The following is a 27,535-nucleotide window of genomic DNA, read 5'->3' as shown; positions in this document are numbered from 1 at the left end:
GGCTGAAGGCGAAGCAGTGCAGCGTAGCACCTCTCTCCCGTCTGTCAGTCTTCCTCTCCCCGCTGTTTGTGGAGTCTGTCACCCTCACCCCGACCAGGTTAGTGATGCGCGTCCACTTCACCTGATGTAACCACTCGCCCTTCCCCGGGCCCTGTATATGCAGGCCGGCTCTCCCAGGGACGCAAGTCACCTTTGTTTCGTTGTTCCATTACAAATCTACCTTTTCCCACCCAGGATCAGACGCCAGGGCTGAATGATAGTACTGGAACCATGTAATATTTTCGCTTCCTGCTCTGCCACGCCACAAATGTAATATGTCGAGAAACGCAAATACTTCCCGGTTGTGGCCCAATGACCGTATCCTGTGCATTTATTAACTAGCTTACCCTTATCGGGCAAAGTGTATGTCACAAACTGCCTTATTGGTACGCCCTTCCCCTAACAATGTCGCATGATCATTCCGATAGCCAGTCGGAGCTACAGGGAATTTCGGAGGCCTTTAACAAACTCAACGGGTGTTTAACCAAAACGTACTGCCATTTGCACGTTTGCTTGGTCTCGCCACACTGTAGAACGGTGGTTTTGTTCTGTTTCATTGTTCTTCCTATCCTTAGGAAGGTGAAAATCCGCACCAATTAAGTTTTCATTTCTGTGGAAGTCTCATAGAACGTGTTGTCTAAACGGTAAATTCCACGGGGGAGGGGAATCGCAAAATTTGGACAGCAGGCTTCCGAGAACCGAAGGAACAGAAGATTTTGTAGAAACTAGGAGGCGTGAGCATAAACAAAATGGTCAGGAGAGTGGTGGTAGGTCACTCCATGCTCGCAAACCACGGAAAGGAAATAGGGTGCCTGTGGAGGGCAAGATCACTAAGGTGTGGCAGATCTCTGGGAAAATGTCAAGTCACTTTGAGGTCAGGGAGCCATTGGTAACAAGGAAGAACCTTGAAAAACATGAAAGCAAAGAACAGACAATGGCAGATAATGCTGCAAAAGACTCAGTATCTTTGAAGAAAGAAAATCAAGTTGATGAACTTTCAATTCTGTTACAGCTAGAGTACGTGGTTTTCTCAAGTTGTTCATTTAATCAGCCCATTTTGTAACACAACTGAGTTGAAAGGTTGGCTCTTGTAATTTTTCCACATGTACCTCTCCTATTGTATTCCAGTGAACTTGTTTAAGATTTGCAGCATCTACGGTGACTTATTTTCCCCCAAAGTCTTGTATCTCAGTTCCAACACTCAGTTCTTTTGCTTTCTCAGTTCCTTTGCTTTCATTCACCCCTAAAGATTAGCTTTATTTGTCACATGTACATCAAAACATAAGGCGAAATGCGTCATTTTTGTCAAATCAAATCAGCAAGGGTTGTGCTGGGGGCAGCCCACAAGTGTCACTACACCTCTGGCACCAACATAGCACGTCTACAATTTACCCATCCTCATCCGAACCATGTGTCTTTGGAATGTGGGAGGAACCCACACAGTCTCAGGGAGAATATACGAAACCCTTGCAGACCGTGGCAGGAATCAAACGACAATCTGTGCTCACTGTGTTACTGTGTCCTCTTTCCTCCAGACTGAACTTCTGCAGTTAACCAGCCTTTTTCACCTTCTGTTGGGCAGTGCCATCTTTATTCACTGTGTTAGTCAGTCTCTCTTGTCTTCATCCTCTCTCAGTTATCTCCATTCCTACCCCTTCACTGCTACTTAAATCATGTTTGATTTATGGTTTGGAGACACCAGAGACTGGAGATACTGGAATCTGGAGAAAAAGAAACATAAACTGCTGGACAAACTCTTTGGGTCAAATCATTGGAGGGAAACGGAGAGCTGACATTTTGGGTTGAGACATTTCAACTGACTGATTAATAATCCAGTCCTGATGCAGGGTTCAACCTGAACCATCGTCAGTTCCTTTCACCTCACTGATGCTACTCGACCCCCTGAGCTCATGTTCCACAGTCCAGCAACTGCAGTCTCTTGTATTCTGATTTATTTGATTAATGATTTTTCTCAGTTCTAATGGAAGATGTTTGACTAGAAACATTAATGAAGGTTTCAAAATGCTCTGCGTAAGCTATACATCACTGGAAAAACCGGTCATTGGGCCTGAATAGCCAATGCTAGCGTTTATGCTCCATTCAGGCCTCCACTTAATGCCATCAAACAGCATGGAAGCAACCCTTCCACCACTTCATCCATTTTCTGGCCATTAGACTTATCTATACTGATACCATCTTCCAGTATTTGGCCTGGTACTTTCTTTGCTAATTCTTTATAAATATTTAATCTTGTGAGAGTACTTGCCTCCACCACCACCGATAGGCAGTGTCTTCCAAATTTCATAGAACTTAGAATAGTACAGCACAGTACATGCCCTTTGGCCCACAATGTTGTGCTGACCCTTAAACCCTGCCTCCCATATAACCCCCCACCTTAAATTCCTCCATATACCTGTCTAGTAGTCTCTTAAATTTCACTAGTGTATCTGCCTCCACCACAGACTCAGGCAGTGCATTCCACGCACCAACCACTCTCTGAGTAAAAAACCTTCCTCTAATATCCCCCTTGAACTTCCCTCCCCGTACCTTAAAGCCATGTCCTCTTGTATTGAGCAGTGGTGCCCTGGAGAAGAGGCACTGGCTGTCCACTCTATCTATTCCTCTTAATATCTTGTATACCTCTATCATGTCTCCTCTCATCCTCCTTCTCTCCAAAGAGTAAAGCCCTAGCTCCCTTAATCTCTGATCATAATGCATACTCTCTAAACCAGGCAGCATCCTGGTAAATCTCCTCTGTACCCTTTCCAATGCTTCCACATCCTTCCTACAGTGAGGTGACCAGAACTGGACACAGGACTCCAAGTGTGGCCTAACCGGAGTTTTATAGAGCTGCATCATTACCTTGCGACTCTTAAACTGCATCCCTCGAATTATGAAAGCTAACACCCCATAGGCTTTGTAACTACCCTATCTACCTGTGAGGCAACTTTCAGGGATCTGTGGACGTGTATCCCTAGATCCCTCTGCTCCTCCACACTCCCAAGTATCCTGCCATTTACTTTGTACTCTGTCTTGAAGTTTGTACTTCCAATGTATACCACCTCAGACTTCTCCGGGTTGAACTCCATCTGCCACTTCTCAGCCCATTTCTGCATCCTACCAATGTCTTTCTGCAATCTTCAACAATCCTCTACACTATCTACAACACCACCAACCTTTGTGTCATCTGCAAACTTGCCAACCCACCACTAAATTTCTGCTGCACAAGATGAAAAAGTCTTCCCTAAAATGCTTCTGCAACTTCTGCACCTGATTTTGAAACTCGTGCTCTCCAGTTATAGACTGCTAAAGGGGGAAAAATCACAAGCTCATTAATGTGTGCACCTCCATCAAGTTTCTCCTCTTGTTTTTAACCACTTAATGGAAAATAACCCAATCTATTGATCTCTCCTCATAACTGAAAATATTCCAGACATGATCTTGCATGTAGTCTTTTCAGGACTACATATAGAGCTCCATTTGTGGTCTAAGAAATGCTGTGTTGATCTTCCGATTCTTAATTTTATTTTTGCCCTGGCTAATTAAGGCAAGTATCCCATAATCCTTCTTAATCATTCAATCTACCCCTGAGCATGATCATGGTATTTGGCTTCACAGATGATCAGGTGAGTTTAGAGGGAAGCAACCCTGGCATGAAGCTGCAGTGAGGGAGCATAAACCTGTGGGTCTGCCAGTAATCAGTGCTTCACAAGGTAACATGAGGTTAATGAAACACATAACTCTAGTGGAATTTAAGCTGGTCATGAAATATTCAAAGAGGAAATAAAAAGTGAAACAAGAAACATAAGAAATGACTGCTAGCAAACACAGAAGATTCACTCCTGATGAAGGGTTTTGGCCCGAAACGTCATTATTACCTCCTCCCATAGATGTTGTCTGGCCTGCTGAGTTCTGCCAGCATTTTGTGTTTTTTAATCCAAATATCTTCATCCTTTCAGATGGAAATAATTTTGTCATGAACTGATGATAACTAAACTTTTATTTCTACTGTTACCATTTTAAAACCACTTTGAAAAGTTTTGTGGTGTTGATTGGAATGCAAGTGACATACCAGATCAAAATGACTTTGTAAAAACCCCCAAACCCTTTTTTGCCTCAGAAACTCTTCTATATTTGGAAATTCTTGATTTTGTGATAGAAATTTCATATTGTTTCTTTTGTTAAATTAGTTTGGATTTTTTAAAACACATTTTTTGCATTCAGGTCTTTATCTAACTTTCTGCTAGAAAACTTGCTCGTTTCTTGGTATGCTGGCTGCCAGAATTCCTCAGTGTTTGGTTGTTTGGCCTGCTTGATGACATCATACTGGATTTACATCAAGGTCAGACTTGAAACAACATGGAGATTGCTGGTTATAGCTGATGCCAATGGGGATTAAAAGAGATTCCTTCTGGGGTAGGGGACTAATCTAACTAAGCCTACTTATCCCTTAGAAAAACTATCATACATTATAAAAGGTGATAATTATCTGAAATAGAATAACTATATTCTCATGCAATGTCTAGGCAGTTGTTGCAATTAATGTTTGGAACTATTGTTTTTAAAACTGGCCATGCGAACAGTAATATGAAAATCCAGACAGATTTACTTAATTGCTTTAGCAAAGCAATACTAAAACACCCACAACGTTAGTCGATTGGAACTAACCTTCCATTTTCAGAACATTGAAATAAATATTAGAACAGCTTTTTCTCAGGCGATTTTGTAAGCTTATCTGTTAATGCTAATAAAAAGGAGAAGCAAAGACCTTAGACAAAGTATTGGAGTATCTGAGCCCTCTGCAGCTATTTAGGAAGCATAGGAAAGCATGATGCAAGGTTTGAATATGTACCTGTGAACATCAGTTCTAGAGTTCCTATAAATAATTTGATGGTGTAATTTTTCCACTTATTAGCAGGAGGGAGACCACCTTTATCACTAATTGCAATGTGTTGAAATACAGTATGCTAAGTAATGTGAAAACAACTCTTTTGACTTGTTTCTTTCCTTTTAGCATTTTATAATGGAGGCAGACTCTAATAAGTTAGCAAAAGCAGAAGAGAATGCCTCCTACAACGGGGATGCCACTTCATTGCCAACAGACCTTCAATTACAAGCCTCTGCCAAACCACAGGCATATGTGTGCACATTGAGTCCACAGTTGATTGCCAAGGCACAAGAAGAGCTTCAAGAGAAACCGGAATGGAGACTTCGTGATGCACAAGCCCTGAGAGATATGATTTTGAAGGAAGCTCCAAGCCTAAATACCCGTTTGGATGATGCCTTCTTACTACGGTTTCTCAGAGCACGCAAGTTTGATTATGACAGGGCATTGAAGCTTCTATTGAATTACCATGCAAACCAAAGGACATGGCCTGAAGTGTTTGCCAACTTGAGGCCATCTGCAATAAAGCATGTGTTGGATTCTGGATTTCTTACTGTCCTGCCTTACCCTGATCCACTTGGACGGCGTATTTTGGTAATTCGACCAGGTAAGTTAGCAAAACTGAGAACTTTTGAAAAATGTGAGGGAGGTTTCAATGTTAAATTGCAAACATCTTCATCATAATTTTAAATTTGAGTAGAAATCTAAGATGTACACTGGCAAGATTGTATAAATCTTTCCAAACTAGAAAGGGTAGCAGGATTCTAGTCATAGATATAAAGGGAGAATCTTTGTGCTGAAACAGAGGAGCACCTTAGCGACATTTCTGCAAACTGAAGAAACCTTTTTTTCATAATTAAAAACATAAGATTGTTAATTGCAGATCAGTGGATATCTTAGCCAACATTCATTGATGAAAATGTTTAGCAGCAGACCGGTAAATCAGAATCCTACAATTGTTACAAGACTGAAGAAGGCCACCTGGCCTAGCAAAATTCTTCTGGTTCTGTCTACATATGTATCAGTTCCATTTCAAACTGTGGATCCAGACCCTAACCACTCCCTCATTCCATAAAATATTTCCTTTCCCTCATATTACTTTTGATTCTTCTTTCAAACACATTCATGTTATATTCTGTGGTTCATGAAGGGTCCATGAATGGAACCGATGGTTCTCTATCTGTTTATCCTTCATGATTTGAACTACTTTAGCTATATTCTTTTACAACTTAATTTCCTTCAAGCAGAACAATAGCTAAAGATCCTTGAAATCTCTTTTGGACCCTCTCCAACATTGTTATATCTAAAGTGTGACACCCAGAACTAGTCATAATAAACTTTGTAACTATACCACTGTTATAAAGGTTAATGGTGGTTCTTTGCCCTTCTACTTTAAACCCTTTGCATAAAGCCAATAATTCTGTATGGGTTTTTTAATACTACTTTTTCTCTCTGCCTCCTAGTTGTCAACAAATTCTGTAAAATGTTCTCCAAGATATTCCCATTCTTGTATGCTTTAATAACTCTGCACTCTAGTCCATATCGCCTCTTGTTCTTTCTAGCAAAATGTGATTTCCACATTTCTCTGTATTAAAATTAATCTCTCATTTAACTTCCATTCCACCAGCTTATCTGTATGTCCTTAGTCTATCATTATCCTCCTTTCAGTTCACTGTCTCCATATTTTGTGTCTTTAACAGGCTTATAAATTGCACTGTGTGCCCAAATTTAAGGAGTTAGTATATGTTAAGCAAAGTAGTGATCTTAGATTCACTGAAGTACATTTTCCTTCAGTCTAAAAAAAAATATCCATTATGCTCCATGCCAATGGCCTTAAAGAAAAAAAAAGTGTCTTTACCCTGGATGTTGTACCCTTTACCCCAGGTGGTTTTCTTAGGCATTCTCTAATACACTTTAAGAGTTGATTATTTTCTTCAGTATTTCCTCAAATTTTTTTCAGAATTTCAAAGGACTTGGTCAATGCTGTTAATTTCAGAAAGTGCTTGCAAATCAAAATATATTAAATATGTGAACTTACAAAATGGTTGTAAGTGAAATTAGAAATCTACTTGTCAGATTTGTAGGGATTTTTATATGCCTGGAGAAATGTCCACTGTTTATGTCATGTATCCAATTTTCTATCATGTTGCCAAACCAACCCTCAAAACCCACCTTTTGTTTCTGTGCTTTTCAATTGTCGTGACAAGCTAAGTATATGGCATCCTATCTAAAACCTTTTGAGAGTCTGTATATATTAGATCAACCACATTTCCCTCAGCAATCTTCTCTACTACATTGTCAAAACCTGTACCAAATTAATAAGACAGAATTAGTTTTTAACAGATTCATGCAGATTCTCTCTAATTAAATCACAATGTAAATGACTTCTAATTCTGACTCTAATCACTCTTTTCAGTTTTTCTCCACTGATGAGTTTAAATTGCCAGATCTACATTTATCTTAATTATCCTTATATCTTTGTTCAAAACAGCACTTAAGTATTTGCAATTTTAGAGTCCCAATCTAGAGACAATTCACTAAAATTAACTTTTCTGTTTACTCTCCATTTAGAACCAGAAGTTTAACCAGAGGAGAATTTTACCATGATTAGCTGATATAATATATATATATTTTTTAAAAAGCTGATAGCTGATCCCCGAGTAGGCTCAACAACAAACTGCTCTAAAAATCCATATGGTAGGCATTCAACAAACGCACTCATTTGAGATCCATTACCACCCTTTTCCCAATGGACCTGCATGCTAAAATCTCCCATGACAATTATAACATTGCTCTTTTGACACACCTTTTCTATTTCCCGTTGTAATCTATGGTCTACATCTCAGCTACTGTCGAGAGGCTGGTATATAACTGCTTTTACCCTTTCAATTTCCTAACTCGACCCACGAGGATTCAACATCTTCTGATTCTTTGTCACATCTTTCTACCAATTTAATGCTATTCTTTACCAGCAGAGCCATGCCACCTCCTCTGCCTGCCTTCCTATCCCTGCGATAAAATGTGTAACCTTGGTTATTCAGCACCCAACTACACCTATTCTTCAGCCATGATTCAGTGATGGCCACAACATCATACCTGACAATAGTACAACAAGGTCATCCAGCTTACTACTTGCACTCCGTGCATTGGGATATAACACTTTGAGTACAGTACTGTGTTTGCTACTCTTTTTGATTCTGTGTCCCTAATACACTGATACTCACCCTGCTGGCTGCAATTTTGTCCTATCATCTGCTTTCCCTTCCTGACAATCTGACTGCACGCTACCTTTGCTTTTTTACCATCTGTCATGCTGTTTGGTCTACCGGGCTTTTGGGTATTTATGCACAAATCACCTTAGTGTGAAAAAATAAAGTTTATTTGTCTATATTCTAGATTGGCTACACATATTTCACACTATATATCTTAAGATCTTCTCAGATATTCTATAACACATTTTAACAGCTGATAATTTGGCCAGATTTTCTGCTTTTAGGTGTCCAGTGAACAGCAAAAGATTTGGTCTCAAAAAACATCTCTATACCTGATTTTCTTATTACATGAAGTATTATTACAAATATGAATGCACTAATTGCAATTCATCTCATAGCTAGTAATTCCAGATTTGGAAGGTATTTTCCCCATTTTATTTTTTCACATGAACAACAGAAAAATTATTTATGGACTTGTTTCTGAAATTATGTGCTTAGAAACTATAGGTTGTCAGTTTCATCAAGTTTGCCTCCAACTTCCACTCTGCCTTCAAATTTACTTGACCCATCTGACACCTCTCTCCCCTTTTGTGATCTCTCCATCTCCCTCTTTGGAGACAGGCAATCTACTAATGTATTTAACAAACCTACTGACTCTTGCATTTATCGTGCCCCTTCCCACCCTGTCACTTATAAAAATCAGGACTAGATCTGCCAGACTGGGTAACAGCTTCTTCCCTCGAGCTGTGAGACGAATGAATATCCTGCCATCAGCAAGGTCTTGTCACTGGGACAGCGAGCTGTTTTCTCTACCATTTACATTTACTTGTGTTGCTCTTTACTACATACCTTTTGAATTATATTTCATTAACTTATTGAGAGTATAACATTTTGGTTTATGTGCTGTGTGTGACATATGTTATGTGGGTCCAGAGGAACACTGTTCCTTTTGGTTGTCTATACAGCATGTACAGCCAGATGACAGTAGACTTGAACTTAAAAATGCAATTCCCTTTTCTAAGTTCCCCTAACTCCATGGCATCTGTTTTCATGATGAAGTTTCTATTCTCGAGTATCTGAGGACTCCTCCTTTTTCAAAGAACATGGTTTCCCTTCCACCACTATCAATGCTGCTCTGACTTGCACTTCCTCCATTTAAATGCGTTAATGAAATGAAAATTATCACCTGCCCTCACTCCATCTCCTGTCACCATAACAGGGATAGGGTTCACCTTGTCCTTACTACCACCCCACAAATCTCCATATCCATCACATCATTCTCAATAATTTTTGCCACCTGCAATGGGTTCTTACCACTAAGCAAATTTCTCTCTTCCCTCACCTCCCACGGGGATTGCTCTCTCTGTAACTTCCTTATCCACTCAGCCCCTCCCACTGATCTCCCTCCTGGCACTTAACCCTGCAAGCATGGCAAGTGCTAAGCCCGCTCCTACATTGTCTCCCTCGCCATTATTCAGGGCTCCAAACTGTCCTTCCAGCAGAGCCAACACTTCACCTGCGACTCTGTCAGGGCCATTTATTGTATCCTTTACTTCCGGTGCAGCCTCTTCTGCATTGGTGAGACCCAGTGTAGAATGGAGAGCTGTTTCATCGAACACTTTTGCTCCAAACGCTTCAAAAGGTGGGCTTTCCTGATGGCCACCCATTTCAATTCAACTTCCCATTCCCTTTCTGACATGTCTGTCCATTGTCTCCTCTACTGCCACAATGAGGCCATACTCGGGTTGGAGGAGCAATACCTCATTTTCTGTTTAAGTAGCCTCCGATCCAATGGCGTAAGCATCAACTTCTGGTCATTTCTTACCCCTCCCCTTTTGTTTTACAATTCCCATTCTGGTTCCTCTTTCACCCCTTCTCGTCACCTGCACGTCACCTCCCTCTGGTGCTCCTCCTCCTTCCCTTTCTCCCATGGTCCACTCTCCTCTCCTATTAGATTTCTTCTTCAGCCTCTTACCTCTTTCACTGAACACTTCCCAGCTTCTTACTACTTCCCCCCCCTTCCTCACTCGTTCACCTTTCCCCTCAAGTAGTTTCATCTATAACCTGCCAGCCTGTACTCCTTCCACTTCACCCACCTTCCTATTCTGGATTCTTCCCCCTTCTTTTCAGGCAGGAGACCACAATGCATAAAAGCAAAAACAGTCAGGATGAGAAACAGTTTCTTCCCCCAGGCCATTAGGCTTGGGACTCTTGGCTGCATCGTATTCGAAGTGTCACTGGTTAATCTTCCATACCTTACAAAGTTTAATGTTATACACAAGTTTGTTATATATGTGTGATTCATCTGTCCTTGCTTTCATAAGTTATCGTGTTACGTGTGCTTTACACCCTGGTTCAGAGAAACGTCGTCTCGTTTCTATATACATGTATGTAGTTACTTAACAATAAACTTCACTTGACTTGGCTTGGCTTGATTTTTTCCAGCCCTGATGAAGAGTCTCCACCAGCAGCATGACTGTTTACTCTCCTCCGTAGATGCTGCCTAACTTGCTGAACTCCTCCAGCATTTTGTGCATGTTGCTCAAGAGTTCCAGCACCAGCAGAACACCTAGTGTATATGGGAAACTGTGTTAATGTGATAATTTATATCACTAAAAACCTGTGTTCTGATATTCCAGGAAGGTGGAAAATTTCTGATTATCCCATCACAGAAAACATTCGTGCCATTTATATAACGTTAGAGAAGCTTGTTCAGGCAGAAGAGAATCAAGTGAATGGAATTGTCATTCTTGCTGACTACAGTGGAGTTACATTGTCTCAGGCTGCACAACTTGGTCCATTCATGGCCAAAAAGGTCATTGGAATTCTTCAGGTAAACATAGATCTTTTCAGGGGTATGATATTTTTCCAGCATTAGGCAAAGCTAACTGAGTTCCTAATGCATTGCATCCATAGAATTTCTCTTTCCTTATGATTGTGGCATATAAAAATGTAGTCCTTGAGACATTCATTAACCATAGTATTAACCATCATTCTATTCGGAGGTAATCAAGGTCTTGAACTTATTTTGTATTAAAAGTTCCTACCTATTTCTTTAAAATCAGAGACCAAGTCTTTCAAATTAATGCAAAGTTTAATAAGATTCCCAAGGACTATTTCCACTCTGTAAGTCTCTGTGATTCTGTGACTGGAATATTTAATTGCAGTCAAATTGCTTTTGATAATTTATTCAGATTCAATTTTGTCATACTACTTTGAATAAAAATCCTGAGTTACCTTTGTGCTAATATAAACTTTCTGTGTATTCATAATCTAAACTTCATTCTTATGTTAATCCTTACTGAAATTTTCTACAGTAACGGAAAGCAATTCCCTTTTCTTCCATCCCAGGACATTAAATCACTTGGCGTTAGTACATGTAGGGAAATGAGGTGGAGAGGGCCTTCACAAATCAACTGTCACAATTTTGAACTTAAATAGATAGAAAGTATGGCAGTATTCTCCATGGCACATAATCATTTGTGTTTGATTTCAATCTATTTATTTCACATCAATCAATGCAATTTGTCTGGGCATAAGAACTGAAGATTTGTTAGAAGACGACTTTGCTGTTGTATACTGATTGGAACTATTATCAATACTTTAAATGAGGTCAATACAGAGGTATATAGAGCTGCTGCAAACAAGAGAAAAAAATCCAAGCAACACAAAATGCTGGAGGAATTCAGAAGGCCAGGCAGCATCTATGGAAAAAAGTACAGTCAATGTTTTGGCCAAAAACATTGACTCCTTTTTTCACAGATGCTCCTCGCCTGCTGAGTTCCTCCAGCATTTTGTGTATAGCTGTTGCAGCTTATTTTCACCCCTTTTCAAATAGAGTATTGAACATGGATCCTGTAATATGATTTGATGTTTTTAAATTTGTCTACTGGGTCCAGGCATTACTGGCAAGACCAATATTTAAATCCATCCTTTAATCTTAGATTATGCAAACCATTCTCTTGAATCTCCAGAGTCTATGTAATGAAGGTATTCCCTCAGTTCAGTTGGGTAGAGACTGTCAGTGTTTGCACCAGAGATGATGAAGAAATGCATTTTCAAATCAGAAACTGACTTGCAATGGAATGTGCACATGGTGGCATTCCTATGCAACTGTTGGCCTTGTCCTCTGGATGGTAAAGATTCACGAGCTGCTGTTAAAATTATAGTTGAGTTGCTGCTAAAATGCATTTTGTAGATGTGTTACTCTTTAGCTTTGGTCTATCAGTAGAGGAGGGAGTTGCTGTTTAAGATGGAATACCAACTAACTTGGGTTGTTTCACCATTTTTGTAACTAAGTTCTTTTTTTTTAATCACACTCCTGCATTGTACTTTTAGATTCAGAAACAGCTTCTTCCCCTGCACCATCAAATTTCTGAATGGACAATGAATCCATGAACGCTTCTTCAGTAATTTTTCCCCTCTCTTTTTGCACTGCGTTTTTAAAAAATATTTACTACTTACTGCACTTTATAGTTTTCATTACTACATATTGTATTGTACTACTGCTGCAAAGCAACAAATTTCACAACATATGCCGGTAATATTAAACCTGATTCTGATAATGAGTTAGGAGGTTAGTCACTTGTCACAGATAATCTAGGCTCTAAATTCTTGCATTCACTGTTTTTACCCATTTAAGATTGGGGTTGACCCCAGGCCCTCAATGTGGAATCAGCAACAGTTGTGCCATTGAATGTTAATGGAAATGCTGATAGGCTCCCACATGCTGGTGGTAGACCGGTAGTGATTTATTGGCCTTTATACAATGTGAATATTAGTTGCCACTTTATTATGTCAGGAGTTGCAAGTGAAACTGAACATTGACACGCTTTAAGGGAACATTCCCCTCAGACCTTATCACAAAATATCGGTCATTGGTGACATAGCTAATAAAATGGTGGGTAAATGTTACAGCCCTGAGGAGATTCTGTGTTGATGGCCTGTAGCTGAAGTAATAGGTCTCCAGTAAACTTACTTTGAGCTGGGTATGACCAGCCATTGGAGAGTGTTGTCCTGATCCCCAGTGATTTGATGTTGAAGTCATTTGGTGCTTTGCCATCCCAGTGTAGTAATCACTGTTCTCCCCTTTGGGAATGGCTTTGTCCATGTTTGGACCATAGCTGTCATGAGATTCTGCGAGAGTCCAATTAGATTGCAGATGAATACATGATGATCTGTAATTATAATTTGGTGGCATTGTTGATTTCAACATTGCCATCTTGGCACATCCTGAAGGAGAGACCAATGGGAGGTATTTGGTTGAATTAGTCTTGATTTTTGAACATGATATACCAAGAAACGTTTCCAGGGTTATTATTTTCATTTATCTTATATAGAGATTCAGCATGGTAACAAGTCTCTTCTAGTTTAACGATCCCATGCTGCCTAATTACACCCATTTGACCAAATAATCTCCTAATCCACGTGTCTTTGGAATGTGGGAGGAAACCTATGTGGTCATGTGGAGAACGTACACACTCCTTACAGACAGCAGTGGGACTGAACCAGGTCATTGATGATGTAATCAAATTATACTATCCACTACACTACCATGCTGCCCAAATAGTTATTGTTACACTTAAACAATTCAAATCCCACTATGACAGAAATTAAAATCAATCTGGAATTTTTTTTAAAAAAAACCTAGATATTAGTATTGAGAGCAACACAGCTGCTGGAATGTTACATAAGGTTATCTGGCCTCACTAATGCCAAGGAAGGAAATCTTCCATCCTTATGTGGTCAGGCCCATTTATGATTCCAGACCAACTTGTGTGGTTGATTCATAAATAGCTTCTGAAATAGCTCAGCTAGATACCTATTTTAAGGACAGTTAATGATGGGCAATAACATTTACCTTGCTTGTTATCCCAGATCACAAAAACAAGCAAATTTAAAAAAAAAAAAAAATTAAGCTGAGACATTGTGAGGGGCCACAGCCTTAACTACTTGCAAAGCAGCCAAATGTTTCTTAATATCCTCTGGATCTAGGTCTGACTAACAGGACTCTTCAACAATAAAAATAAAAGCAGACCATAAAGAGAAAGAAATTGAATAAGTTTGAATTTATGGATTTTTTAAGTTCTTTGTAGTTACTCAGCAACCGTTCCCAAGGAAACCACATTTCATTAGCTTTGAATGCTGCATTTGATCCATGTTGAATGAAATTTTGCTGTTGACCCGAAGTATCTGCTGCTCAATGAAACCTAATAATTACAAAGCTAGCCAATACATAATCACAAATTACCATTAATTCAACCAATTTTCCTCTTGCTACAAAATTCTTCAATTATGTCTTGGTGTCATTAAGTATAGAATATAAATTAGTGGCTAAAGTGGTATTTATTATAAATGAAGAGGTATGTGACACAGCAGGTGGAAAAAAAAGTGAAAAAGAATGAGAAAAATCTGGAAATGTGGATAACAAACCATATATTGTCAGAATGTATACTGAATGTGTCTGTACACTCCTTCAAATGTCCATTGGTAGAACATGTAATATCATTGAAATTATAAATATCACAGCTTTTATCTAGCACTCACGTCAAACAGCCAGCTGTGAATGTGATGTATGAATCAGTATAAGAAAATGTTTGCTTAGGTTTGCTGCTTCTATTGTCCATTACTAGGGTGTAATGTTTTCTTAAACAAGTACAATATTAGCTTATTCCATGAATTAATTCTTTTCACAGGATGGATTTCCAATGAGAATAAAAACTGTCAATATCATCAATGAGCCCATTATCTTTAAGGGTATTTTTGCCATCATAAAACCTTTTCTGAAGGAGAAAATGACTGAAAGGGTATGTATCTTGGATTAATTTTGTGTTTCACTAGAACATGAAACAAAAAACATTGATCAGTACAGCACAGGAATAATCATCAATGTTGTGCAAATTTAATTAAGCTAATGACAACTAAGGTTAAGCAATAAAACTAACAGAATGTAAAATGTGCCATTAGTATGTTGGTATAGAGCATTTGAATACTATGCATATGTTTTTTAAGATGCTTCCCATTAGTCATTGAATCAAAGAAAGATACAGCACAGAAATAGGCCCACCAAGTTTATAATGACATCAATAACACACTTATTCTACTTTTATCTATTTCATTCTCTCCAAATTCCAACTAGCACTCCCCTTTCTTCCTCCCATCCAATTCTACCAGACATCAACACACAAGGGACAATTTACAATGATCAATTAACCTACCAACCTGCACATTTTTGGATATGAGAGCATAGTCATGTAGAGAATGGATACGTCAGAGGTCAGGATTGAACCCAGATTACTGGAGCTGGTGAAGTGCTGATTTTTAGCACCACTATGCTGAAAAGGCAGTCATTGTACAATGTTATTGTGCATGTTATATGTGCAATAAGTTATGTACATTTAACATCGCGGGCTTGTGTGAGAATACCATTGCAGCTAGCAGTGAGTTTCATTCAATCAAATGCGAGGTTAAAATATAAAACCAACACTGAGTTACACACTGAGGGACAATTTTAATGGGCTGCATTCTTTCTATCATCTAGTGCTTTAGAGAGTGCAGTTGTCATCTGGCGAGTTTGGTTGTGAGAGCATCCATCTCTTTGCTTGATAACATTTTGGTCATTTCTACTTCCCCCACTCACACACCCCCTTATCCACTATTCTGCTCTTTTTCTCTCTTACATGCAATCTCTCTCTCACTCTCAGGCACATGCACAATCCCTCTCATTTCATAAGCTATTATCCTCCCTAGCTTTGGCTATCCATATAATCTATGTATTGGGCTGGTGAATCCATGGGCATTTAATTTGAGTTGTCCAATTACCGGGGAACATAAAGCACCAAGACATCTGCCTTCCAAAAGCATTTTCTCTCCTACTCCATGTCCTGTTAGCTTCTCAGACATTTGACTACAGAGTTTGGAAGTTCAGGTTGTTTATCAGGATTAGCTAGTTTGTTTCTGTTAACTCAGCAATGTCCTTGGCAGTTATCAGTCTGTGTGAAAATACTTTATTCTGACGATATTACTGTTGTGTTTTCAAATTTCAAAAAATTAAACTTGTCTGATTTAATGTTTTGTGCAAACAAAATATGGGAGCCTATATTGTTGTCTTAATTAAATCTCACTTTTTCATTACACAGTGTCTGTCTCGCTCGCCCTTATCTCAGTGTGTTTTATATACATGCTCTGTGTGGCTCCACAACTGAGAAGATGAAGATAATTAAATAAGAGGATTCACAGTCCCCAAAATTATGTTTTATCTTTTAAATTATGAAGGGCTTACCAACTTTTCCATGATTAAAAGACTCCATAATCAGAAATACCGATATAATGTTAATAAAAGAAGTTAAAGCATTCTACAGGAAATATGATTAACTGCCACAGTACATCTCTTTTGTAAGAGCAGGGATAACTATTTGAGCATAATAGAATTTTTGGGGAAAGCTAGGAGAGAGGCATGCCCTTTGGAAGACCTGGGTCAGATATAATTCTCAAAATCCATACATTGATCTACTCTTTGATTCTTTCACATGCACTTGTTAGTGGGTAAGCATGGAACAAGTATTATTTCATTGGTAAATGTCTCTCTCACTGGCTTGATCTTGGCTTGCTGGAAATAGGAAGCATAAAGTGCTCAGAATAAACACATTTATGCAATTTCTCAGTGGGAGTTCTATTTGTGAAGTAAGTTTGCTTCTCACTTACAACAATGAGCCATTTCTTGGTTGGCAAGATCATATTGAAACATCTCCATAAGTTTTTGAATAAGACAAACAGACTATGAACAGGGAGCGGATGTACTAATGAAAATTATTCATTTATCTGGGCAATTCCATCATTTAATTTTGGAAGCATAATTTCACCTCTTCACATTGACTATGGAAGGTTTTTATTTTGTCTGACTTGCCTTCATAAAATCAAATGTTACAGAAATGAATCTTACCAAATTTAAAATTTGTTTAGCATGCAGTTTTTATTCCTTATAAAAGATCTGTGTATATTCCTTCCATTTTAGTTTGTTCTTCATGGTTCAGACCTGAGCTCTCTTCACAAGGATATTCCACCGAACATCCTTCCTCAAGAGTATGGAGGTACAATGGGAAAACTCAACACAACTGCCTGGACTGAGTCATTGCTGGCATTTGAGGAAGAATTTGTTGCAGAATTTGGTCAGATACATTCACCAACGGATAATTCACATGCTCAGTTTGCAGATGGGCCAAATGAGCAGTCAGGTCAACAGTGTGATGAATCCTTTAGAGGAGTGAGGTCACAGTTGTATTACTGTTATTAACAAGACTCATTGTTTGATACCTTCCCTGAAAGATTGTCTTTATATTTGGTGGTGGAGTGTTTATACAAATTAATTGTGTGATCACTTAAAATATGTAACTATTTTGGGCTTTGGAGAGACTACCATTTAGGTTTCTCACCTACATTACGGTTACAGAAATTCAGCACATTAAAATTGGTGCTGATAGACAATAATAAGCTAACAATTATAAAGAACCCAATCCTTCGCAGTTTCTATAATGTTTTTGCCAGTTTTTATTAACAACTTTATAGAAAGCCTTAGCTGCTATACTGTCAGAATTTCATGAATTTCAGCAGTCCTTGTCATCTTTTGCCATCATTTATCTTACTTTGATAATGAAAAACCAAAATTCACAACCTACCCTGCCTGATCCCACTTCCCAGATCTAATTCTGTAACATCAGACACTGAACACCAAGTACATGCTCTCCATAGGGATTTTTTGGGGTTTAGAAGCTAGATATCTCAGAGCTGTAGTAAGTCTAAAGTCTGATTTTTTTTTTAATCAAATCATAAATTAAACAACTCTACAAATTAATACAACACTCAGTTGGTTCCATCATCCAGTTTCATCAACAACCAGGAACAGGTAAGTGTTGCAAGAAAGTGGTTAGAGTCAAAGAAATTATTAATATCCATAGCATTCATTCAGTAATTATAAATTCTAAAGTTTTGCTCTGGACAATGCTATTATAGAGAGTACTGTATTTATTAATAGGCATTTACTTGAAGAGTACATTGAATATAAAGTTTAACAAAAGAGAAGTTGCTATATTCAATCTGTAATAGAGCAAAAAATTATTTCCAAAGGCACTATTTTCTATTAGCAAAATGCCATGAATGAATAAAATCCATTTCCTTGCCTTACCACACTTAAACCCCATTTCAAGATAAAACTAAAAAGAAAAAAACCAGTAGTATTTAATCTTTCATTTGCATTACTGTCAGTTGCACACCAGATAGATGACTAAAATATACTAGCTTGTGGATTTTTCAAAAATTGATTAAGTATTACTAAATAAAAAATGTAAAGTTTGCCATATCTCTTCCATCTTGACCTGGCTGCACTGTATAGATGGTTCAGGCAGGCCTGGAGTGTGACCATTGTCATCAGTAATATATAGTTTCAGCAATATAATTACAAAAACTTAAGATTGAATTGGCATTATTTTTAAGTTCCATATTTTATAATTCATCATATAGTAATTTACCAAAAGAATTCATTTATCTCAGTTTTCAGAAGTATAATTAACTTTATTTTACCCCTTAAAGTATCTAATGTTACAGATTATGTAAGAAGCAAGAATGCAGTGCTCTTGTCACTGCATTTGAACTGTAGGTACTAAAGTACAAAGTATAAACTGGATCAAACTGTTACATTTATGAACCCCCCCCCCCTCCAAGCCTAAATAGCAAAACATGCTGAAGGAAAGTAAACAGTATCAAAGATTGACATCTGTAATTCCTTTGCTGCTCACCAAATGTGTGCAAATTATAGAAAAGTGCAAAATTATTGTTTCTACTAATATTGTCAGATTCACAGACATGTATTGAAAAAGGGCATAAGTATTCAATAGTATTGTGACTGGGATTCAGCTAACCCTGGTTCATTTATTTTTTCATATTTTGTGTTAAATTGTAAAACCCATTGATGGGAGAGTTTCAACTCTCAACATTTTAAGTTTCTTAATTGCTGAGAGTCACTACTCAATGTTATGGTATTGTGTTCAAAGAGCTGTTGTATTTATCAACGTAGAAATGGATTATGTGTACAAAATTGAAAATTGTTATTTTAACAATTATTTTTACAATGTAATTAGACATAATAGTAACTACTGACTTTTTTAGTGTACTTATGGCTCAATGTATAGTATGTGGAGGATCAGCTCTTAGTGTATCCATTTTGAAATATGATTATAGGGATGGGTAGAACAAGTCTTCAGTAAGGCAGTACAGTGCTAATCAGCCTGAAGGTCATTGCCTACTTCATTCTACAGGTTCACGATGTTAGTCCCTTCCTCTAGCGTGAAGAGCTAACTTCTATTACTGATTGTCAGTTTAAGAAAATATCTTGGCCAATGTCATCGGCACTTGTCAGCAGGTTAGCACCGTATTGATATGAACATTTGTAGATGGGAATGCAGAAAGGTTCAATAAGTGTAAAACTGACAGTGATTTTTGTTTATTGCTCGAAATAGGCAGATGTCTTTTTTTAGTAGTGTAACTTATGTGATGGTACTCTAACTAGTAAACCCCCTCAAAAGTCAAAATTCCTTTTCTCGAGAGAGAGTACAATCCGAAGGATTCACTGTGGTTTTGAGGATCTTGATTTCTACTGAAGGTTTTACCCATGTCATTTGGAAGAGGAACAACTTGAAAGTTAAATTAATATTCTTAAATCTGAATCACTATTTTGTCTGCTGCTGGCAAAATTCCTGACCACACTGCCCTGCATGTTAGTGTTTGCATTAACTCAGCTGGAGTTTGCAGTGGCTAACGGGAAATTTGCTGTTTTTTCTGAACGTTCCAATAACAATATTTGGTTCACAATTCCTTTATCAGTTTACCAGTTAATTTTACCATAGTCTAATTTTGATCAAAGTGAAATATGGGACGATCCTTTGAAAATGGAAGGCAGCTTTGTAAGCAGTTTATAGCTTAATTTGGCATTGGAGAATTTCATGTTTAGCCTGTGGTATCTATTGGATAATTAAACATTTTTTAAAATTTTACATATAAATTCAGAGATAAGCAAAGATAGAAACTGACGTTCAAATTGTCAGTAAAATTGGTTTTATTCAATGCTCATGTAATCAAATTATTTTTAATAACTTTTAAACAGCAGAACATCCTTTAAAGAAGGCTGCCAGAAACTAGGTAAACCATAGAAGTGTGGAGCTTTGGAGATCATGAACTTACTGTAAGGCTGAAAGGAGCACTATTTAATCCTCTGTAATAATCAGCAAACCACTCTTAACTGGCAGAAACACCATGACCGTATCCCTATCAAATTTGGTTAGAAATATACAATAATTGAGATCCCTTGGAGTATTAGGGTAAAGTCTCCTTACTTGAGGACTTAAAGCAAACAAACATCTCATAAATTTAAGAGGACAAACCATGCGTTTGTCCATCCGTGAGGAACTTTGCACAATAACATTGGGAATAGAGAAGTGCCTAGTTGCAGTATGGTAGGCACCTGTTTTTTGGTGAGCACAAGGATTAAAATGGATTCTTGAGGAACAGTGGAAGACTTTCAAAGAGATTTTTCACAATGCTTAACAAGTATATTCCAGTTAAAAGCAAGGATGGTAAGGATGGAGAGAGAAAGCCTTGGATACCTAAGGAAGTCTTCAAACTAAAAGGCCATGCATCCAAATTCGCCAATAGCACTGGGAAACGTGAAGATTGGGAAAACTTCAAAAAGCAGCAAAGTACTACTAAACAAACAATAAAGAGAAGATAGATTATAAAGACAAATGAGCACAAAATGTAAAAACAGATAGTAAAACTTTGTATAACTACACAAAGCAAAATAAAGGGTGGCTAAAGTGAATGTAGGTCCCGTGGAAGATGAAGAGTGAATTATTGGGTTATGCTGAAATGGCCAAAACTTTTAATTTCTATTTTTTATTGGTTTTCCCAATGGAGGACATGTCTAGCATGTCAAAGGGAGATGTTATGGGAGGTAAGATCCTTGATACAATCATTATCATTAAAGAGATAGTGCTGAGTAAACTAGTGGGCCTAAAGGTCAATAAGTTCCCTGGTCCTGATGGAATGTATCCCAAGCTACTGAAAGAACTGACAGAAGCTACAGGGACATGTATGATCATTTCTAAAAATTCTCTGAATTCTGGACATGTCCCATCAGATTGGAAGACAGTGAATTTCACACCATTAATAAAGAATGTAGGCAAAAGGCAGGAAACTATAGACTACATCTGTAGTCAGGAAAATGCTTGGAGTTACCATTAATAAGAAATTGCCATCTAGATAGAAATGGTTCCAGCAACTGAACACAGCATGGATTCAAGAAGCACAGGTCCTGTCTTATAATCTTGCTAGAGTTCTTCAAAGGTATAATGAGCACAGTGGGTAAAGGTGAACCGGTGGCTGTTCTATACTTAGATTTCCAGAAGACATTTGATAAGGTGCCATATAAAAGACTTGTCCATAAGGATGCATGGAATTTAGGTTACTGTGTTAGCAAGGACAGAGGATTAGTTAACCACTAGTAGGCAGAGTTGGGATGAATAGTTATTTCTCAAGCTAGCATTCAGTGCTAAGAAGGATGATGCTGGTGCTACAACTGATCACAATATACATTAACAATTTGGAAGAGGAGATCACAGTGCCTATAAAAAGAATTTAAAAAGAAGTTTTCATGTTTTATTGTTTTACAACATTGAATCACAGTGGATTTAATTTGGCTTTTTTGACCCTGATCGTTAGAAAAAGACATTTTCATGTCAGAGTGAAAACAGATCTCTACAAAGTGATTTAAATTAATTACAAATATAAAACACAAAATAACTGATTGTATTAGTATTCAACTCTAATATGACAGCAAATCATCACTGCTGCAGCCAATTGCTTTTAGAAGTCACATAATTAGTTAAATAGAGATTGCCTGTGTGTAGTCAAAGTGTTTCAATTGATTGTAGTTAAAATACACCTGTATCTGGAAGGTCCAACTGCTGGTGAGTCAGTATCCTGGCAAACACTACACCATGAAGACAAAGGAACACACAGCAACTCTGCAAAAAGGTTATTGATAAATTCAAGTCAGGAAATGGATACAAGAATATTTCCAAGTTACTGAATATCCCTTGGAGTACAATTAAGTTAATCATAAAGAAATAGAAAGAATATGGCACAGCTGTAAATCTGCCTAGAGCAAGTTGTCCTCAAAATCTGAGTGACCTTGTAAGAAGGGAACTAATGAGAGAGGCTCCCAAGAGACCTATGACAACTCTGGAGGAGTTACAAGCTTCAGTGGCTGAGATGGGACAGACTGCATACAACAACTGTTGTCTGGGTGCTTTATCAGTCACAGATTTATGGGAGAGTGGCAAAGGGAAAGTCACTGGGGGGGGAAAAGAAACTTACATGAAATCCTGGCAAGAGTTTGCCAGAAGGGATATGGAGACTCTGAAGTCAGCTGGAAGAAGGTTCTATGGTCTCATGAAACCAAAATTGAGCACCTTGGCCATCATCCTAAACACTATGTTTGGCATAAGCCAAACACTGCACATCATCAAAAACACACCATCCCCACTGTGAAGCATAGTGGTAGCTACATCATACTGGGATGCTTCATGCTGCACCAGGCTCTGGAAGGCTTATGAAGGTAGAGGGTAAAATAAATGCAGCAAAATACAGGGAAATCCTAGAGGAAAACCTGATACAATCTGCAAAAGAACTGCAATTTAGGAGAAGATTTGTTTTCTAGCAAGACAATAACCCCAAGCATAAAGCCAAAGCTACACAAGAATGGCTTAAAAACAACAACGTTAATGTCCTGCAGTGGCCAAGTCAGAGTTCAGAATTTGTGGCAGAACTTGAAAAGGACTGTTCACTCATTATCTCCATACAATCTGACAGCTAGAGCAGTTTTGTAAAGAAGAATGGGTAAAAATTGCAGTGTCCAGATGTGCAAAGCTGCTAGAGATCTATCCACACAGCCTCAAGGTTATAATTTCTGCCAAAGGTACATCTACTAAATACTGACTTGAAGGTGTGGAATACTTGTACAAGCAATTATTGTGTGTTTTATATTTGTAATAAATTTAGATCACTTTGTAGAGATCAGTTTTCACTTTGACACAAGAGGTTTTTCCTGTTGATCAGTGTCAAAAAATTCCAAATTAAATCCACTGTGATTTTGTGTTGTAAAACAATAAAACATGAAACTTCCAAAGGTGTGAAGACTTTTTATATGCACTATAAGTGTAGGGTATCTGAGTTTGCTGGTGACAGTACATTTGGTGGAAATGCAATCTCTGCAGAGGATGTGAAGAATCTACAGATAAATTTAGATAGGTTAGCTGAGTGGGTAATAGGCCTGACAGATGGAGTACAACATTGGTAGCTGTGAAGTTATCCATTTAGAAGGTAAAACAGATCAGATTATTTTTAAATGATGAAAGATTGCAGTATGCTGTTGCGCAGAGGAACTTGGGAGTGCTAGTGCATGAACCACAGAGGTGCAGTGGGTTATCAAGAAGGCAAATGAAATGATGGCTTTTGTTGGTAGGGGGATTGAATTTGAGAGCAGAGAAGTTGTGCTGCAATTGTGTACAGTACTGATAAGGTTGTATCTGAAGTGCTGTGTGCAGTTCCGTTCTCCTTACTTGAGTAAAGATAGACTTACAAGGAGAAATTAAGTCATTGGAATCCAGAAGGATGAAAGGATATCTGACAGAAACTTACAAAATACAAACATACAAATAGGAAAGTTGTTTCACTGGTAGGTGAGACTAAAATTAAGGAACATAGCCTCAAGATTCGGGGAGTAGATTCAGGTCAGAGATGAAAGGGAACTGTTTTTCCATAGAGTAGTGAATCTGTAGAATTCAGTGCCCAAAGAGGCAGTAGACTACTTGTGAAATACGTATTTGACACAGTTATAGAATTTTGCATAGTCAGGGATTTAAGGCTTATGGAGTAAAGGAAGGATTGTGGAGCTCAGTCTTCAGCCAGATCAGCCATAGCCTTACTGAATGGCAGAGCAGGCTGGACAGGCCAGTTGGCTTCCTCCTGTTCCTATTTATACTTGTTTATTCTTAAGTCTTTGATACCATAAATACTTACTAGCCCATCATATTGAAAAGTGCCAAACTGTTATTATTAATAACAATTATTATTATCTTATTGTGGCTCACAAATCAGGGACAATGGTGAAACAGTTACGTTTTACATCTGTATAAAATATCTTTTATTTTACTGATACCAGCATAGCATATTACCTTATGCTATATAGCTAAATCAATCTAGAAATATAAACATTGTCAGTTTTTTTAATATGGAATAATATTTAAAAATGTGTGTAGTACAGTTCCAAAATTTGACTTTCCATTTGTAGTATCTGCAACTGTTCTAGGTTATTTAGGGTGGAAAATGAATATATCTATGCTCTGGGAAAATTTCAACAATGCCTCCAAGGAAAGAAGGTGAACAAATACTTATTTTAATAAATGAATGTTTTATATTGTTGTTTGTCTTTTTTGTGTTACCCAAGAAATTCTTGGGTTATGCAATTCATATTGTTTAGGTCATGTTCAGCCAAAATAACTTTAAACAGGTCTAAGTCTTGGAACATTTCTAAATGGAATTCTATAAGAACATGTCATTAGTAGGTTACCTGTTAAAACTGTCCGTAAAATGCATCTTCAAAATCTCAGTTTACATTTGAGAGGAAGTCAACATGCAATGTTTATGTACAGGTTATTTGTTTGAAACTTCCTGTAATAAAAAGAAATGCTGCAGACAGTTGTAAGTTCAGTCAGCTCCATCATGGGCACTTGTTTCTCCTCCATTGAGGACACCTTAAATAGGCAATGGCTCAGAAAGGTGGCATCCATCATTAAGAACTCCTTTTATCCAAGACATACCCTCTTCTCATTGCTAGCATCAGGAGCCTAAAGACACACACTCAAATTCTTAATGAATAGCTTCTTCCTCTCTGCCATCAGATTTCTGAATGGACCATGCACCCACGAACACGTCACTTTTTGCACTCATTTTTAAAAATATATTTCTTCTTATAATTTGCAGTATTTTAAAAAATTTATTGCATAGTAGTGCTGCTGCAAAACAACAGGTTTCATGATAGTGATAGTAAACCTGATTGATATTCTGATACTGGACCATTGATAAATATTGATCCAGCCACTGACATTCACATTCTGTACAAGAATTACAAGGAGTAAATATGCAGGAAACTGGAAGAACAATATAAAATAATAATGCTACATGAAGACAAAAATGCAAAAATAGGGACAAAAACTTTCATTGGCTATCACAGCCTTCGTAAAAGTTAATTAAGAGTGTGATCCTTTGGCAGTTTCATGTACAAGAATGGGATGAATTGTCACGTCTGATAACAGTACCTGGTCCTACCTGTTCACTTCCCAATTCAACTGCATCAATGTCACAAACTTCTCTGCTTCAACATTGGGAAATTAAATCTGTCAGCTCTATCCCTCACCTAAGGTAATGTGACATTGCCAGTTACCCATTATCACACACAATCAGTTTGCAAGCTTTGGATTTTAATTCCATCATCAAAACTACAAATATTAATTTCAACTTTTTCCACATTCACCTATATCGTTCTTGATGGTACCTTTGATATCAATCTCAGAAATTCAAAAGAATCTTCCTTTCCAATTTTGAATCTTTCGTACCTCCAACTTATCCAATCTTTTGCAATGAAATTCACAAAATTCCACTTACCAATTACCCTGTTCTTATTTACTTATACTGGAACCTTGCCAGGATGGTATCAGAATGTGCAACTTTTTGCAAGTTGATGTATCTGTTGATTATATTTGATTTCTATTGGATTTGAAGTTTCTCACAGGTCACAGAACACATATTTAAACTGTCTTTAGTTCCACCTCCCCCCCACCCACCTTTTAAAACACCTAGAATAAGGATAAATGATATAAAATGGGTTTACATTATGAAACATTATTCTTACCTAAAGACAGTATTAAAAACCCAAGCAATTGTATAACATGCATTAATTCTACAGTTTTAAAATTTCCTTCCAGGTCCTGTGTGGAGACGAATATCCCATTGACCCTGAATCAGTAGTATCTTTGTATACTTCACATCTGGACACAAAGCCCTGCAAGTTCTGCCCCAGTGTTTTTATAGAGAATATTAGACTCTTCCCACCATAGGAAACACCCTCTTCACATCCACTCTGTCTAGGCCTTTCACCATTTGATAGGTTTCAGTGAGGTCACCCCTCATTCTTCTGAACTCCAAGAGCCATCCTGCACAAGGACTCCCAAGTCCCTATGTGCTTCATTTTCTTGTATCTTCTCTCCATTTAGAAATTAGTCAACACATTCATTTCTTCTACCAATGTACATGATCATACACTTCCCAACACTGTATTCCATTTGCCATTTCTTTGCCCATTCTCCTAATCTAAGTCCTATTTTCTCGACTATCTGCCCCTCCATTTATCTTCATATCGTCTGCAAATTTTGCAACAAAGCCATCAACTCCATTATCCAAATCATTAACATATGACGTAAAAAGAATCGATCCCAACACAGACCCCTGTGGAACACCACTAGTCAGCCAGCCAGCCAGAAAAGGCTCCCTTGATTCCCATTCTTTGCCTCTTGCCAATCAGCCACAGCTCTAGTCATGCTAGAATCTTTCCTGTAATACCATCAGCTCATAGATTGTTAATCAGCCTCATGTGTGACACCTTGTTAAAGGCCTTCTGACAATCCATGTACACATCAACCGATTCTCCTTTGTCTATCCTGCTTGTCATTTCTTCTAGAATTCAAACAGATTTGTCTGGCAAGATTTTCCTTTTTGAAAACTATGCTGACTATGGCCCAGTTTATCACATGCCTCCAAATACCTTGAGACCTCATCCTTAATAATTGACTCCAATATCTTCCCAACTACTGAGGTCAAACAACTGGCCTATAGTTCCTTTCTTCTGCCTCTCTCCCTTCTTAAAGAGTGGAGTGACGTTTGCAATTTTCCAGTCTTCTGGAACTATTCCAGAATCTAGTGCTTCTTGAAAGATCATTACTAATGCCTCCACAATCTCTTCAGCCACCTTTTTCTGAACCCTGGGCTGTATACTATCTGGTCCAGGTGACTTATTTACCTTCAGACATTCCAGTTTCCCCAAAAACCTTCTCTAGTCATGGTAACTTCACATACTTCATGACCCCTGAAACTTTTGCCATACTGCTAGTGTCTTCCACAGTGAAGACTTACACAAAATACTTAATCAGTTCATCTGCCATTTCTTTATCCCCCATTACTATCTCTCCGGTATCATTTTCCAGCAGTCTGATATCTACTTTCACACTTTATGTAT

At 37.9% G+C, this 27,535-nt stretch overlaps 1 protein-coding gene across 2 annotated transcripts; it reads left to right on the top strand.

Moving 5' to 3' along the window:
* ttpal (tocopherol (alpha) transfer protein-like) lies at nucleotides 1–24,954 on the top strand. 2 transcript variants are annotated; one of them, XM_073061730.1, is made up of 5 exons: nucleotides 1–97; nucleotides 5,054–5,531; nucleotides 10,776–10,969; nucleotides 14,832–14,942; nucleotides 17,150–24,954. In XM_073061730.1, exons 2-5 carry the CDS (start codon nucleotides 5,063–5,065, stop codon nucleotides 17,426–17,428), a joined length of 1,053 nt encoding a protein of 350 aa, XP_072917831.1. In that variant the 5' UTR covers nucleotides 1–97; nucleotides 5,054–5,062; the 3' UTR covers nucleotides 17,429–24,954. The 2 variants fall into 2 exon arrangements, with proteins under 2 accessions (XP_072917831.1, XP_072917832.1); XM_073061731.1 differs by lacking the exon at nucleotides 1–97 and adding an exon at nucleotides 933–1,056.
* The last annotated feature ends 2,581 nt before the right edge of the window (nucleotides 24,955–27,535 follow it).

Source organism: Hemitrygon akajei, chromosome 11 (genome assembly GCF_048418815.1).
Source record: "Hemitrygon akajei chromosome 11, sHemAka1.3, whole genome shotgun sequence".
In the NCBI taxonomy this organism is placed as follows: Eukaryota; Metazoa; Chordata; class Chondrichthyes; order Myliobatiformes; family Dasyatidae; genus Hemitrygon; species Hemitrygon akajei.
Note: the sequence above shows the minus strand (reverse complement) of the source record. Positions and strands in the feature narration are given on the sequence as shown.

Bases quoted from the DNA above. Each gene is read 5' to 3' on its own strand.
- ttpal (XM_073061730.1), top strand. From the start codon at position 5,063: ATGGAGGCAGACTCTAATAAGTTAGCAAAAGCAGAAGAGAATGCCTCC. The intron at 5,532-10,775 runs GTAAGTTAGCAA...CTGATATTCCAG, and splicing joins TATTTTGGTAATTCGACCAG to GAAGGTGGAAAATTTCTGAT. The intron at 10,970-14,831 runs GTAAACATAGAT...TTCTTTTCACAG, and splicing joins AGGTCATTGGAATTCTTCAG to GATGGATTTCCAATGAGAAT.